The following is a 13,691-nucleotide window of genomic DNA, read 5'->3' as shown; positions in this document are numbered from 1 at the left end:
TATCTTACACTGTCTGTCAGGTAATAAATATTGAGATACTTACGAGTATGATTAAAATAGTTGATGGAAGGTTATTTTTCAAGTCTTTCTACTGCTTCTTGAAAATGTATTGTGCCTATGAAATCAGATGGTGCATTTGAAAAGGGAAAATTACTTCCATTTTTAAAATCTAGCATTGATCAAGGAGGGCAGACTGAAGAGGAATTTCACTTGTTGTTACACTTTCCAAATTTAAGGAATATTATAAAAAATAGGAAGGACTGTTTTTCTGTATGTTGATAATCTGTGCATTTTAGTACCTAATTTGAAAAAAAAAAACCTTTTTGTGCTACAGAGTGTGACTTAAAGGACTTTAATGTCACTATTTTATACTTGCAAAAGACCTAAATTAGAATTTAAAATATTTTCCTATTGTATTTTCTTCTTTATCTTTAATTACTAGAAATCACTGGTAAATCCAAAAACATCCTTCCCCCAAAATACTAAGTAGTGTTCATAATTCTGTTCCTGTTCTTCCCAATTTTGTATCACTTAAGTAATATTTTTTTGAGTAGGTTATTATTTTCACTGGGAGAAAGTGTAATACTTTTATTAAAGCCATCCTTTATTTTGAACTTGAAGCTCTATTAGTGGTAAGGACTAACAACCATATTAGTCAGCATGTACCAAGGGAAATTAATTGACTAATGAAAAGTCAGTATGAATAAGTCTTGTTACAGAACCTGTCCTCAGAGTCTGAAGTTCTCTTTAGCAAGGTATTTTCATTATTTCATCCAGTATGTTAAAAAATTAATTTCCTACAATATTAATGTTTTGATGCTTTGAATTCACTGAAGTGCATAAGTCCCTGTATGTAGTTCAGTGTAGAAAAATTCAGAAACAAACCTTTTCACATCCATAGCCTTTTGTGTTCACACTGAGTAATTTAGCAGCTAAACTCGAAGTCAAGCAATAGAGTGCTTTAGAATCCATTGCTAATATAGGATTATAAGATGTGAACTCCTATAGCTTGTGAATTTCTCACAGTTTGAAATCTTTATTCCTATGACAAGAGCTAAGAGTGATTGCCTGCCTTAGAACTCTAACTTCTGAGAGTTCACAAGTGTAAAATGCTGAATAACCTTCAAATAAATGTATTTGATGAGATAGCCGCTGCACACGAATTTGTATTGAGATCAAATGTCATGTAGTTTCTATATCATAGTTAAGCGAGCTTTCGAAATTCTCTGCAAAATAGAAACTGTGAAGATGAAATGGTCTTTATATTTTTCTGTATTGGGTTTTTTTTTACTTGCTTTTCAATGTTGCATGTTGCTTTTTGTTGTACGTGAGAAACACAGTTTAACAGTCATACAAAAAAATATTGAGAGTCATGATTTTATGACAGGTATTCTTGGGTTATCCGCATAGTTTTCAGATATGAATATTCTGGTTTGGATATTCTAGACATTTATAAAAGCACCTTTCAAATTATGATCAGGTAGGAAGCTCAGATAAGTATACAATTCAAAATTTAAATTGTGGGACAGTAAGTAATTTTGCTTTCAATTTCTATTATTGTTGATGGTATTTGCTAATAAAGTTGCAGAAGAAATAGAAATATGTTGTTGTTTAATAAAATAAGTTTATGGTTACCAACAGGCTGTATTCTAGCTCTACCATTTCTGATTTGGTAACAACTACCCATTTCAAAAACAAATACAATATACATCTGAAGCATGTTTTAGTACCCACATGTTAATTGTCTTTTAACTGACTTAACTATATAATGATGAACAGTCACATTGTATGTTAAAATTGCATGCCTAAAACAGCCTTCTCATTTTAATAAATTTTACTTTTAGGACACTATATACACGTCCTTATCACCATTTCATCAACAGTCTTTTAATCAAAAAAATGACTTTTCCAAAATGAATATGTTAAACTTTAAAAGTTAATTAGTATATGCAACATTGCGATTTTTTTTTACATTTTATGTGTATAATCTGAAAATACACCTATGAAAACTTTAAAAAATTAGGTGAGATTTAGAACTAAATCTTTCAACTGCAATATTAGACCTAAACAGTTAAATATCCCATCACAGTATGGAGATAGTCATCTGTTCAAGCATATGGAATCTTTTGGCTACTGGACTAAGTAGTTAATATAATGCCCAGTGTCCAGACATGGACACAACTGTTATGGAAGCAGAAGGGAAGAGGCTCATGTATTGAGCCCATTTGGACACTGATAAGTAAAGATTAGAAGAGTGACTTTAAATAATGCAGGACAAAGTAGTTATCTGCTTTAAGCAACTAATTCTCTTAGAAAATGGATGGTAGTATTGTTTTTCTGAAGCAAAACTATTTTATTCACATGAGTAGAAGTACAAGTTCTTGAAAAAAGTGCCCTGTGAATCTAGCATTAAATATGGGGTTTATCTGTTGTCTGTTATATTTCAAAACAAAGAACAATAATTTTGTGTAAAACTATTTTATATTTAAACTATTGCATATGTATTTCCCATCTTAAATGATTTTCAAATAACTGAATATTGGTTTTCTGTGCATTGTTTGCTTAGAAACATTTTTATATGAACTTCTGGTGTTGTTTAAAAACCTTGAAATTCAGAATCTAATTTTATGTCTTTTTGTTTAGACCTGCTCTATTAATTACAATATAATCATAATAAAAAGGAATACTGCATCTTTAATGATGTTTTTGTGCCTGTGTAGTTAAGCTTTAATGCTAGGGAAAAAAAAAAGATTAAATTAGCCTTGTAACCTCTTTCTCTTCCAGACTGATGATGGAAAATAAAAGCTCTTAGCCACAGAATGTAACACTTAGAATTAATATTTAATTAGACCAGCAAATTGTACACCGTGGCTGAAAGCTTCCAAAGAGTTGTTAGTGCCACAATTGACCTACAAGTTTAATAATAACTCACTTCTAGGAGCAAGTGCCAGTTCAGCATAGTGGAGCCACTGTAAGAAAGTCCTGTGAGATTAAAATCAGCAAACCAAATGGCAGGCGAGGATTCCTGGGATGGAGCCTTCTGGAAAGCTGGGAGCTGGAGTAGCTTTTCAGCCAGGATTCAGATGAGAACAGTGGGCAAAAAAAGCTGATCCCTCCTGTTCTGGGAGCTTCTGGTTGTAGGCCAAAATCCTAGAACAGATTTTTGCTAAATGTTCTTACTGCAGCTATTAATTTATATCACAAATCAAGTAATGAATGACTTATCTTCATCTTTTAATTAAGTTTTAATACAAACATTATCACTGAATTCTCTGGTCATGCATTTTACTCATGGAAGAAGGGCACTTTTTTGATATGACGTGTAATTTAGTGTGTTTATGTTGCAGAATGTTTCATTTTATAGTATCTTATTGCTACATAAAAGGGCTCTTGTTATAGTACAATATGAGCAGTTTATCATAATATTGTGAAATATGTAAATTAAATACAAAATGTGCATATACTGTAAAATAGAATATTTTGAAGGTTAAATAGCTTAATCTTGCCGTTCATTTTATGAACAATTAAAATATAAAGCCAGTAACTACCATTAGATAGCCATCTGAGCCTTAATTCTGTGGCAAATTATTCTAGTGAAATAGGGCACCATAAGTTCAAAATTGTGCAAACACACAGCAACAGACTGAGGAAGGAACATTCTGCATTATTTATTGGCTAGATCCTAAATAATTAAAGAAATGCCTACTCATTAGTTAAAAATTAAAGCAGGTGAGAACCTTGCCAGCAGAGGGAGCAGTCATGTCTTTCCTTAGGTTCCCATCGTTTCCAGCCTACCCATCATTTCCACCCTACCTCTTCTTATTGCCCAGCCAGTTTCCCATCTGGACCTGGCTTTGCCAGCCTGCTCCTGATGACAGCCTATAATTTTATACTGAATAAGGGATTAGTTTTTTAAATTATTTTCTATTTCAGAATCTTGCCACTTGATTACCAACATCAGTTAGATGTTCCTTTTGATATTTGTGTACTGTTAATTGAAATAATAGTGGAGGATCTTTTTGGTTACCTGTGCATAAAATGCGATTCACTGTTTAAAGATTAAAGTTGCAGCAAGAGTTAGCCTTTCTGAATTGGTAAGCAAACTGCAATGTCTTTTTCTTCAGGCAAAATGGCAACAAAAGGAACTCCTAAACCTTTTTCTTATAATGAATAATTCCCAATGGAGTCATAGTATTTTAGTTGGTCTCAAATACATTAATTTCAGCAGTTTTGTTATGGCTTGTTTGTAATATGACTTTCATTCTGTCAGTCTACTTTTGCAACTGTATTTTATACTACACTACGACCAACTTGTAGCATTGAATATTTTATGTGTTTAATTTCGTAAACAATTCTGTTCAAATGGTCATTTCATTTTTGTGATAATTAAAGACAAATAATAACATACAGTTTTCTATATATATGCTTTTATAACAATAAGACAATCTCATTAATAAGGACCAGGTAGTGTTCAGGGGAGACACTGGGCTCATCTCAGCCCAGATCTTGTACTAATTTCTTCCCAGCTCCTCACCTGTCACTGGAGAAGGGCTCAATCTGGCATATTTCACTTATCCACTGCAGCAGGTAGATGCATCCCAGAACCGTTCATAGGCACATGCAGCCTGTGCTTTCAGCTACTGAATGCTAAGGAAATAGTCAGGAGAGAAAAGCACTGAACAGGGATTCAGCTCAAAAAGAGTCACCCTTTAATACCCTGTACATCTGTCACCTCTTTCAGCCAGATAATAACAGGATTTTCAGCACCCAGCTTTCTGGGCTTTGACTCCCACATCATCTTCTTGATACCACCAAATATTTTCCTGGTACCCCAAAGCCATAGATGCAGCTTCCTAAACCAAGCCTCAAATAGAGGGAGGTAGACAGGGCTTCAACGAAAGGCTGAGTTCGGTTCCCAGCTCACTGTTGACTGGCTTGTGACTTTGGACAACGCACATGACATCTTTGTGCTTGTTACATGACTTGTAAATGAGGAATGCAGCACTTGCCTGTCTTTTGTAAAGGACTTGGAGATCAACAGATGGACAGTTTGATTTAGACTACATAGTCTTTGTTCTCACTTTCGTTTTTGTAGGCCTCAGCAGCAACTGTTATTGACTTGCTTGTTTTATCTATATTGAGTCATCACTCATTTCACTGTTGGCCTTCAGGTCTTCCCTCCAATGGCAAAACAGACATACTTTTTATTTTGTAGGGTGCCAAGGTTTGCTGGCATTAGATTCTTTTATAGTTCAAGTAATAGACAGGTCCAGGCCATCCATCTTCAGTGAAGATCCAAAGATTTTTCCTTTAGTGTGTGATATTTAGTTTTTATTTCCTGGCTGATTATTTTTCCTGAAAATTTATCCAGAATTTTGTAATTGGATACTGTGTCGTTCGCCTTCATCTGATACATTTGATAATAACATTGCAGAGTTCCCATAGCAGTGATAGTTTTTTAGGCATAAGTTAAGGAAACCGTGGCTCAAACGTTTTGAGTTTTAAGAAACAAAAATACTGGTTCTGACTAGTTTCACAGTTGAAAGACTCTTGAGTTTATGTAGACTATCACGAAAAACATTATTAAAAACAACTTTAAGGGAACAACCAAAATCTGGAATTAATACATTGTGTAACATATTGGCCAACAGATGCTTTGTTACTCCCTTCCCATTTTTACGAGTACATTGCATCTAATTACCTGCTTGTGTCTTCGCTACATGTCCTTTCTTTGCTTCTGTAACTTGTATAAAATTATTCAAAGATACTATTCATTGCTTGAAATTAGCTAATGTAATACGGTGTACGTATAAAGAAATCAACCAAAATTGATATCTCTCTGATTTTAGCCATATGAACAGATATTTTTACTTAAGTTCTATTATAGTCAGTAAGGTTCTTCAAAGGTAAAAGAAGATGCCTAATCAGTCAGAATCCCTAAATGTGGATTTCTCATCACTGAAGGCATTGTAGTTTGTAGAAAATCCTTGAAGTGTATTTCCAGGATATATGTCTTCCAGCAAAGACATCATGCTTGTATTCAGTTTTCTTGTGATATTGATACAGATTTCAACATACCAAAATTTGTTCATGTACTGTTGCTTATCTTATATTCCAGTGGTCTGAATGTACATTCATTTTAGAGCCAAAATTCAAAGTTCAGTTAGTAGATTTGGTGTGTGCAAGCACTGAGAACAGTGCTAATCAACTTGGAGTCAAAATAAGTATAGAATTTTACACTTTACAGTCTTTGTTAATTACTGATATAATGCTTTTTGGCAGAACAGTTATTAATCTTTTATTTTCAGGATTCGTGAATAATGAAAAAGTGGACAAACTGTATCTCTCTATAAAACTAGTACAAGGGCCTAATACCTACCTTCTTTTACCAAAATAGAGTGTATGGGTAATTCTGAGCAGTAATTATTAACAAATGGTGATAAATATTTAAGCCATGTTTCTTAACATTAATAATTTATCTTTTCACTTTAAAATCCTTTGGAGATTAAGTAGTAATGACAAGTGGTAAATATTTGTATATTGTGAAGTCATTACCACATCATTGTGTGATAATCTCTAAGAAAATACCAGGAATTATTTCATCTACTGAATATCCAGACAGTGTTTCATTATAGTCCAATGTGGCTGCCTGTGTTGTACTAAGCTTACTTCAGCTTTATGACAGAATGTAACAGAAACAAAAAACGGCACAACCAATTTTTGAGCTTTTTTTGAAAATTCACGCACCAAAATTTGCTTTTAAGTTCATAAGGTTCATATTACTTTGCATGGACTTGCTTGCTTGCTGTTTGTTACTGAGACCTTCTTTCAAATGAAGTGTCAGGATTACTGGACTCACCTGTTGGTAACAACACAAATTGTTGCCTACAATTAGAGTTTTACCTAGACTTGGGGACAGTATCTGAATTCATCTAAATTCTGTGCTGTCATACGGAACATATGCAACTCACCATTTAACCTGGGTTTTGTCTCAGTGCTAGCACTTGTTTGTATTAACTCTTAGTTATATGTTTTAAAATAAAATCAGTGATGGGATTAGATTATCAGAATGTAAAGGTACAAATATAGCCCTCTACCAAAATATAGGCCTAATGTCTCTTTGAAAAGAGACATAGTCTTAAAATACCTTATTTTCAAGTCTATATATAAATCAGTGTTAAAATTATGTTAATGTATTGATCAGAATACAAATGCAGTTATACAAAGCCCATGTGATTCAAGAGCTTAATGTATTTATACAGGTGGTAGTTGAATCTCATTGTAGATCTTTTAACATGTCTCTTGTTCTCCTTTTAAATGTTGAGATTGTTTGTATGTACTATGTAGAAAAGTTGAAGCCATTCTAAGAAAATTTTCCATTCTTTGACTTTTCTTTACTTAATGCAGCGCAAGGACAGAGAATTTAAACATTTTTATTATGTAAATTTTGTGAGGTTTTTAATTTCTTTAGAAACTGACAAAATACAAATGGGAGGACATATCCCTGGGTGTTAGAAAAAATTTGACAGGAAATCAGAGGAGAACTAGAAATTAGAGCAGAGTTGAAAAGACAGATTTTTCCTCATACGGAATCCAGATGAACCAAGATTGATTTGATTAATAGTAGTAATGATAAAATTGTGGTACATTAAGAACCTAATCCAGTAGAAACACCCAGTATTAATTTCAGTATGTAAGTTTGAGCATACAGGCTATGCATATATTTGTGTTGGTAGAATACCAGCTTTATACTCAGACACAGAAGATTATACTTTTTTAACAGTTTTATTTGTAAATAAGTATTTTTATGCACAAATAATTACTCAAAGCTGTGTAGATTCTGCAAGTAAATTAGTAGGACAAAGCAATCTTTTTAGATATTTGCCCTTCCCAAAAGCTGGTTAAAAACGTATGTATGGTTCCCATTTACATATCCAACTAGCTACATGGATTTTCTTGAGACATTGTTTTGAAAGTACACTTTGGTTGAGCCCAAATATTGCAAGTTTGCGCTTAAAAGAAAATGTCTGTCAAAAACAGTGAGCACAAAGTAAGATATAGAATGGATGCCCAGCCCAGCCTGCACAACAGGGTTGCTACCATGTTGTTAGAATAATTACATTTTGGCTGAACTAACTAATTTAGAAAAACTGCAGTACACCTAGCACAACTGAAAACTTTCCAGGACTGGGTTGGGTTTTTTTTTTATTTTTTAGTGTAATTTAAAACAATACCTCTTCTAGCTGCCAACAAACTCTTTCCCTGAATCTCCCCATTCCTGGCTTCCCTCCTAACCATGTCCTGGCTCACCTCCAGAGCTGCCAAGTTTATGCCAGAAGCAGGAGGTAGATTTGTATGGGGCTGGAGGAAGATCTGGAGCTCTGTTAAATTTTCAGGCCCAGATGGGGCAACATGATTTGTGTGTTTATGTCAGTATGCCATACATCACAACTATCTGTGTGCTGACGTCAGCTTTGATTGGACATTAATGTGCTGAACACTGCAAACTAGAAAATACATGATAGATACAGATCTATGGCAACAATGCCACATAAGCAAATGTTTATTTGGTGTGGCAATTCACTGTGCAAAATATTTCCCAAGATACACTGCATTAAGCCAGGAGAATATTTTGACACACTTTAAAAACAAAAACAAAATCAACATGGGCAAAAAGACTACGATTTAAGAAAGCAAACCTGTTCAGAAGAAGAGCTGAAACCAACATATTGAAGTATGCATCATTAGGCAAATATTGAATTGCTATCCCTCACTTTAATCTTTCCAGAATTAAGACCAAATAGGAAAGATGCTATTCTTATGATATGCAGGACTGTTAATGATGAGGATACCTTGCTGATGGTTGAGGATCTTTCTATCCACAGTTTTTGTAACCCATTGTTATCACAACCAGCAAGCAAAAAAAATTAATGGACAGCAAACATTTTCTCGAATGATAGAATATTTTTTCTATACCAAGAGTTTAGGTTAGCTTCCAGAAATCATCAGTGTTTGTTTGTTTATCTATGTAACAATTTTGTATTTCTTGCTTATACAAATAACATCCAGCAGCCTGCTGAAGAACTGGCAAAATACAGTAATTTCTGGTCTGTGGATTTATAGAGGTCACTGGCTACTTCATATTTATATTTATGTGATCTTTTTGTGATTGCCTCTGTAGAACAATGTGACCAAAAGTTTCCATTAAAATACAGTATACTGTCTCTCTCTTCCTAGAAGAGGAAATACTTTGCAAGTCAGCTTTAATATTTCAGGGGTGGATATAATATCAAAGTTTAGGGATTGATGTGTCGGGAGTGTTCTTTTACCTCAAATCATTTATGTTATTCCTTAGAAAGGAAATTCTGTAGTATAACACTATTTTATAATTATCCATCATTAGACTTTGTAGGTAAAATTGAAGTTCCCTGATTCCATAGGGATAGATCATTTTGGCCTGTGCACAAGTAGCGGCTTTGAAAAGAGACCAGTCCCCAGGATTTAATGCCATCTGGCCCATAAGGTGGGGAAGGGAGGGGGTGTAAAGGTACCATGGGATCAGTGGATTTAGGTCTTGTAACCTGAGCAGATTGGGCTGTGCAGGACAGGCCACAAGTTACTTTATGTAGCGGTCAAAAAACAGAATTCAGATTATTATTATTATTATTTGATGGGAGTAGGAAATGTTCACCTTTCACGTCTGCTTCGTAGGCGTCTATGTGGCTAGGAAATACACTGTTATTGAAACGTGTTCATGAAAGCAGTTGGTGTATTGGTCACCATTTTAATAAACCTGTATGTCAGTACAATGCATAGACTTTTCTAACATATCTAGGGATGTTTCCCATCTCCTAATTACTTTATAAATTGTTATTATCAAATAGTTTATCAGTATTTAAATTGACCTTCCATAATAAGCGTTGGTCGTGTAGTTTATGAAAGAAGCGCAGAATGTACAAAATGCTTTAAAATTAATAAAAAATACAAAACTACAATTTGGAGCTACTGAGCTAATTCTTCATACTTGCAATGGGTATTTTGAGGTGATTGATCTTGATACCCCTGAAAGTATGATGGGTACAGCACCTACAGCCATCAAGAACAAGAACATACCAGCTGTCCAGGCAGCTTTAAGATAACTACTTTTTATCTTAAAGAGATATTTTGCTTTTTAGCACAGTTTTGTCTCCTTTTTTTTTGCTCATTAAATACTGACATCATCGAAGCATTTGAGAACATGTTACCCTGAGTTACCTCTGAAGATCTCTGTTGTGACCTTTGAATGTTGCTTTCTGCTATATAAAAGAAAACTCTGCGGAAAACAGCTTATTTAAGGCACACGACAGTACATTGTTGCACAAGACATAGGGCATCACTTATAAATCACAAACATATTGAGAAATGGTAATGCAACTGGAAGGTTTAGATTCATACGTTGCGTAGAGAGGAACTTTTAGAAAGAAAAATACTAGAGAAAATGCTTTGGTTTTCCATGTTGTTTGACTGATGACCAAAACGAATAATCACATGGGTTGTGCTTGCTCCAAATATTAGAGGTTATATGCCTAAGTGTATTAAAACCCAAGATTTTCAGAACACAAACAAAAGCTGGGCATCTGACTCATAGTAGAAGTCAACGAGAGGTGCTTACCTGCCACGTAGCTTGTAAATATCTCTGATGTGAGCAAATGCTTATGGTATGAAGATTAGGAAAATATGAATTTAGTGCTGAGTTAGCCCTTTTATGGTTTCTCCTTGTCAAATACATGTTTTCTTTAGAGAGAAATTTCAAGTCTTTTTTTTTAAAAGAAAAAAGCCCTCTAACGTAATTTCTAAGTATTGATGACCTATTTTTTCCCCACAGTTTGTCATTGAGAAGACCAAGGCTTACTCTATGAACATTAATTACCTTTTTCATCTCAGGATGTGTATTTTGTTTCCATGTCTTACAGAATAAAGCAATTATGGAACGTGTAACAAACTTGTCAGATATGGTAGTTGGTCTTGAATCATTTATTGGCTCTGAGAGAGAAACCAATCCGTTATACAAGGATTACCACGGTAAGTTCCATCTTTAGCAACGCAGAAAGTCTGCCCTGAGTGTTTCTAGGGCACTTAGCGGCTTACCCTCCAATTGGGTATCTGCTATAAAGTAGCATTTGATTTCATTTTAGAATATACCCCTTAAATGTTTCTCCTTGCTAACCAGTCTTGAGTTAGGAAAATTTTCAGTAAAGTGCATTAAGGCTGCAAAGGAAACATGGCAACTCCTTGCATGTTGTCAAGCCGTATTACTGAGGCATGGCTCAATCAGATGTACATCTCAACAGGCAGGCTTTGGGGAATTCACATGCAGAGGAGGCTTGGCAATCATCTGACCAGCGAGCTGAACTTGTCATGAAATCAATACTTTTGATCTGCCAAGTTTTAAATAGAGAACATGGAAAAACATATATTATATTAAGGTGAATAAACTGCTAAATGATATGCTATATAAACGTTATCTAAAAATAATGTTCTGTTTTTCAGCTTTAAGTTACGGCACTTATGTATTTAAGGAAATGAATGTGGATATGTGTGGCATGTAAAATATGAAACTAATTTTGGTAAAAAGTCATGTAGCCTTTCAAGTGATTTATCTTCAAAATGTGTAATGGTGTTTAATCTTGCATTTTGTTTCCCAACGATTTTGTTAGCAGTTGCAGCAGAACTATTTAAATTTTAAAAGATTAGATTAGAAGTTATGCATAGCCAAAGCAGTGAATAACAAACAGTTTTAGCTAATCTGGAGCGGTGCTCTGAGTGTGCATAAATTACAGCTATTATTATTGTGATACTACTGTAGTTCCATGGAAACCTTTAGTTGAAAGTAAACTGCTTATCTGAAACCTGCTGTAAACATGTGAGAATGTGGCAGTGTTTTCCATAGCAGAATGTGTAGAAAAAGAAGCAAAGATGGTGTTGAGACACCACTGTGTGTATGCAGGCTGTAATTAATAAATCAGAGAAAAATCTTTTTGACTATGAAAATAGTGCACATTTCATTATCTGAAGAAAGGTGAATGAAAAAGAAACCATGAACAAAAGCTAGAATAATTTGCCTAATTATTTTTCCAACTGTATAATCGTGATGTGGCATTTGTTTATGCTAACATAATTCTGTCAATTCGATACTCCTTTTCTCCGTACTGAAGAGATCCTTTAAGACAATGTGTGTTTTAGCAGTTACTTCCTGGTTTCCTGTAAAAATGTATAATAAATCATTTTTGTACTATGTAATAAAATTTATAGGCCAATATACGTAGCTTTTGATTTTTAGGCCACCTTAATTTAACATTCTAAAAGTAGGTATTTTTTAACGGTTTTAACTTTGTGGATTCTTTTTGCTTAAGAATATATTTTAAGATGATGTGTTTACTGCAGATGATGGAAGATTTTGACATTACTCAGGAGAAGTTTAATTAAATTATTGCATTATTTAATGAATCCTACATTAATAATTTTATTAAGCTGCCTGCAAATTTAAATAGTTGAAAAGTCAACAAAATAACAAAAGAATGATATAGATGATCATTAAGTAGAATTTTTAGAATACTGTATATAAGCAACCCTGTGTTATACCTGCTGTCCCTGTATATAATAATTAGATTTTGAACTCAAAAGCCAAACAAATAATTCTTATATGTCACCAGACTAGAGGCAGGGATAGAAGGTTTCAAAGCGTAAAAATATTTTTCTAATATTATTGAGAATTTTTGTAATTAGTACCCATAAAAATTATGCTTTTTAAAGTATTTCAATTTTAGGAAACTTTCTTCCCTTATTCTTCCTTTTAAAAAAATAAAGAAAACCCTGAAAAAATACTTGCCTTATTTTAAATTAGGGATTTAGTGTTTGGGGTTTTTCTCACAGCTGCCGTTTTCAAGATGTCTTTTCTAAATGTTCAGTATTTCCATTTAGATGCTGGCTTTATGAATAGCAAATATAGGCCAGTAATTGAGAAGCCCTGTAGAATTTTCCTGGTTTTCAGATGTAGAAAATCACCCTTAGGTTGTTCAGAAACTATATTAGGCTGCACAAAAACCATCCAGCGTCCTTGTCAGAAAAAATCAGCTTGAGTTGCAGCTGACAGAATGCAGAGCTTGCAGTGCACCTAGTACTGTTAAAAACATCTGAACAGCTATATAAGCTTCCTGCGTGAAGAAAACGTATTTCTCCTAGGATGGCATGGGGTTTAAAATTTATCGAAAAGCATGATCTAAACCAGCATTTTCCAGGAACTTTTTTAAAGTCATTTTCAGGGTGCAAAATGAAGTACTTCTCATTAGAGCTTCAGTGGTTATCAGTAACCCATAAGCCTTGTTTTGCTGGCTGCTTACTGGTGCATTTAATAAAATAAAGATCACTCAGTGGTGCCGTGGGCAGCATGCAAGGTGATAGCCATATTTGCTTACTGTAAATACAAGAGAAAATCACACACAAACCGGCTGTAGTTTTGACAAGTATTAAGATCCCTCTTTACATCTGTACTTCTGTACCAAAGTGCAATTAGTTTTCCTCGCACAAGGATCTCTGTTTATCTTATTCTGCTTGATTACTTGAGTATAATCGCACCGTTTGCTTCATTGCTCCTGGTAGTAAGCGCCAGTTTAAAAAGGGGAGGATGAGTGTGTGTAAATATACAGAATTCT

The 13,691-nt window shown here is 34.1% G+C and overlaps 1 protein-coding gene across 3 annotated transcripts in view; it reads left to right on the top strand.

Moving 5' to 3' along the window:
- Positions 1–13,691, top strand: part of ELP4 (elongator acetyltransferase complex subunit 4) — a 158,246-nt gene that overhangs the window by 58,121 nt on the left and 86,434 nt on the right. For all 3 annotated transcript variants that reach the window (XM_075048200.1, XM_075048201.1, XM_075048202.1), the window contains exon 8: positions 10,953–11,061. In XM_075048200.1, coding sequence (XP_074904301.1) covers positions 10,953–11,061 — 109 coding nt within the window. The remainder of the gene's footprint in view (positions 1–10,952; positions 11,062–13,691) is intronic.

This window comes from Buteo buteo, chromosome 16 (genome assembly GCF_964188355.1).
Source record: "Buteo buteo chromosome 16, bButBut1.hap1.1, whole genome shotgun sequence".
In the NCBI taxonomy this organism is placed as follows: domain Eukaryota; kingdom Metazoa; phylum Chordata; class Aves; order Accipitriformes; family Accipitridae; genus Buteo; species Buteo buteo.
This window is presented reverse-complemented; position numbering and strand designations above follow the sequence as displayed.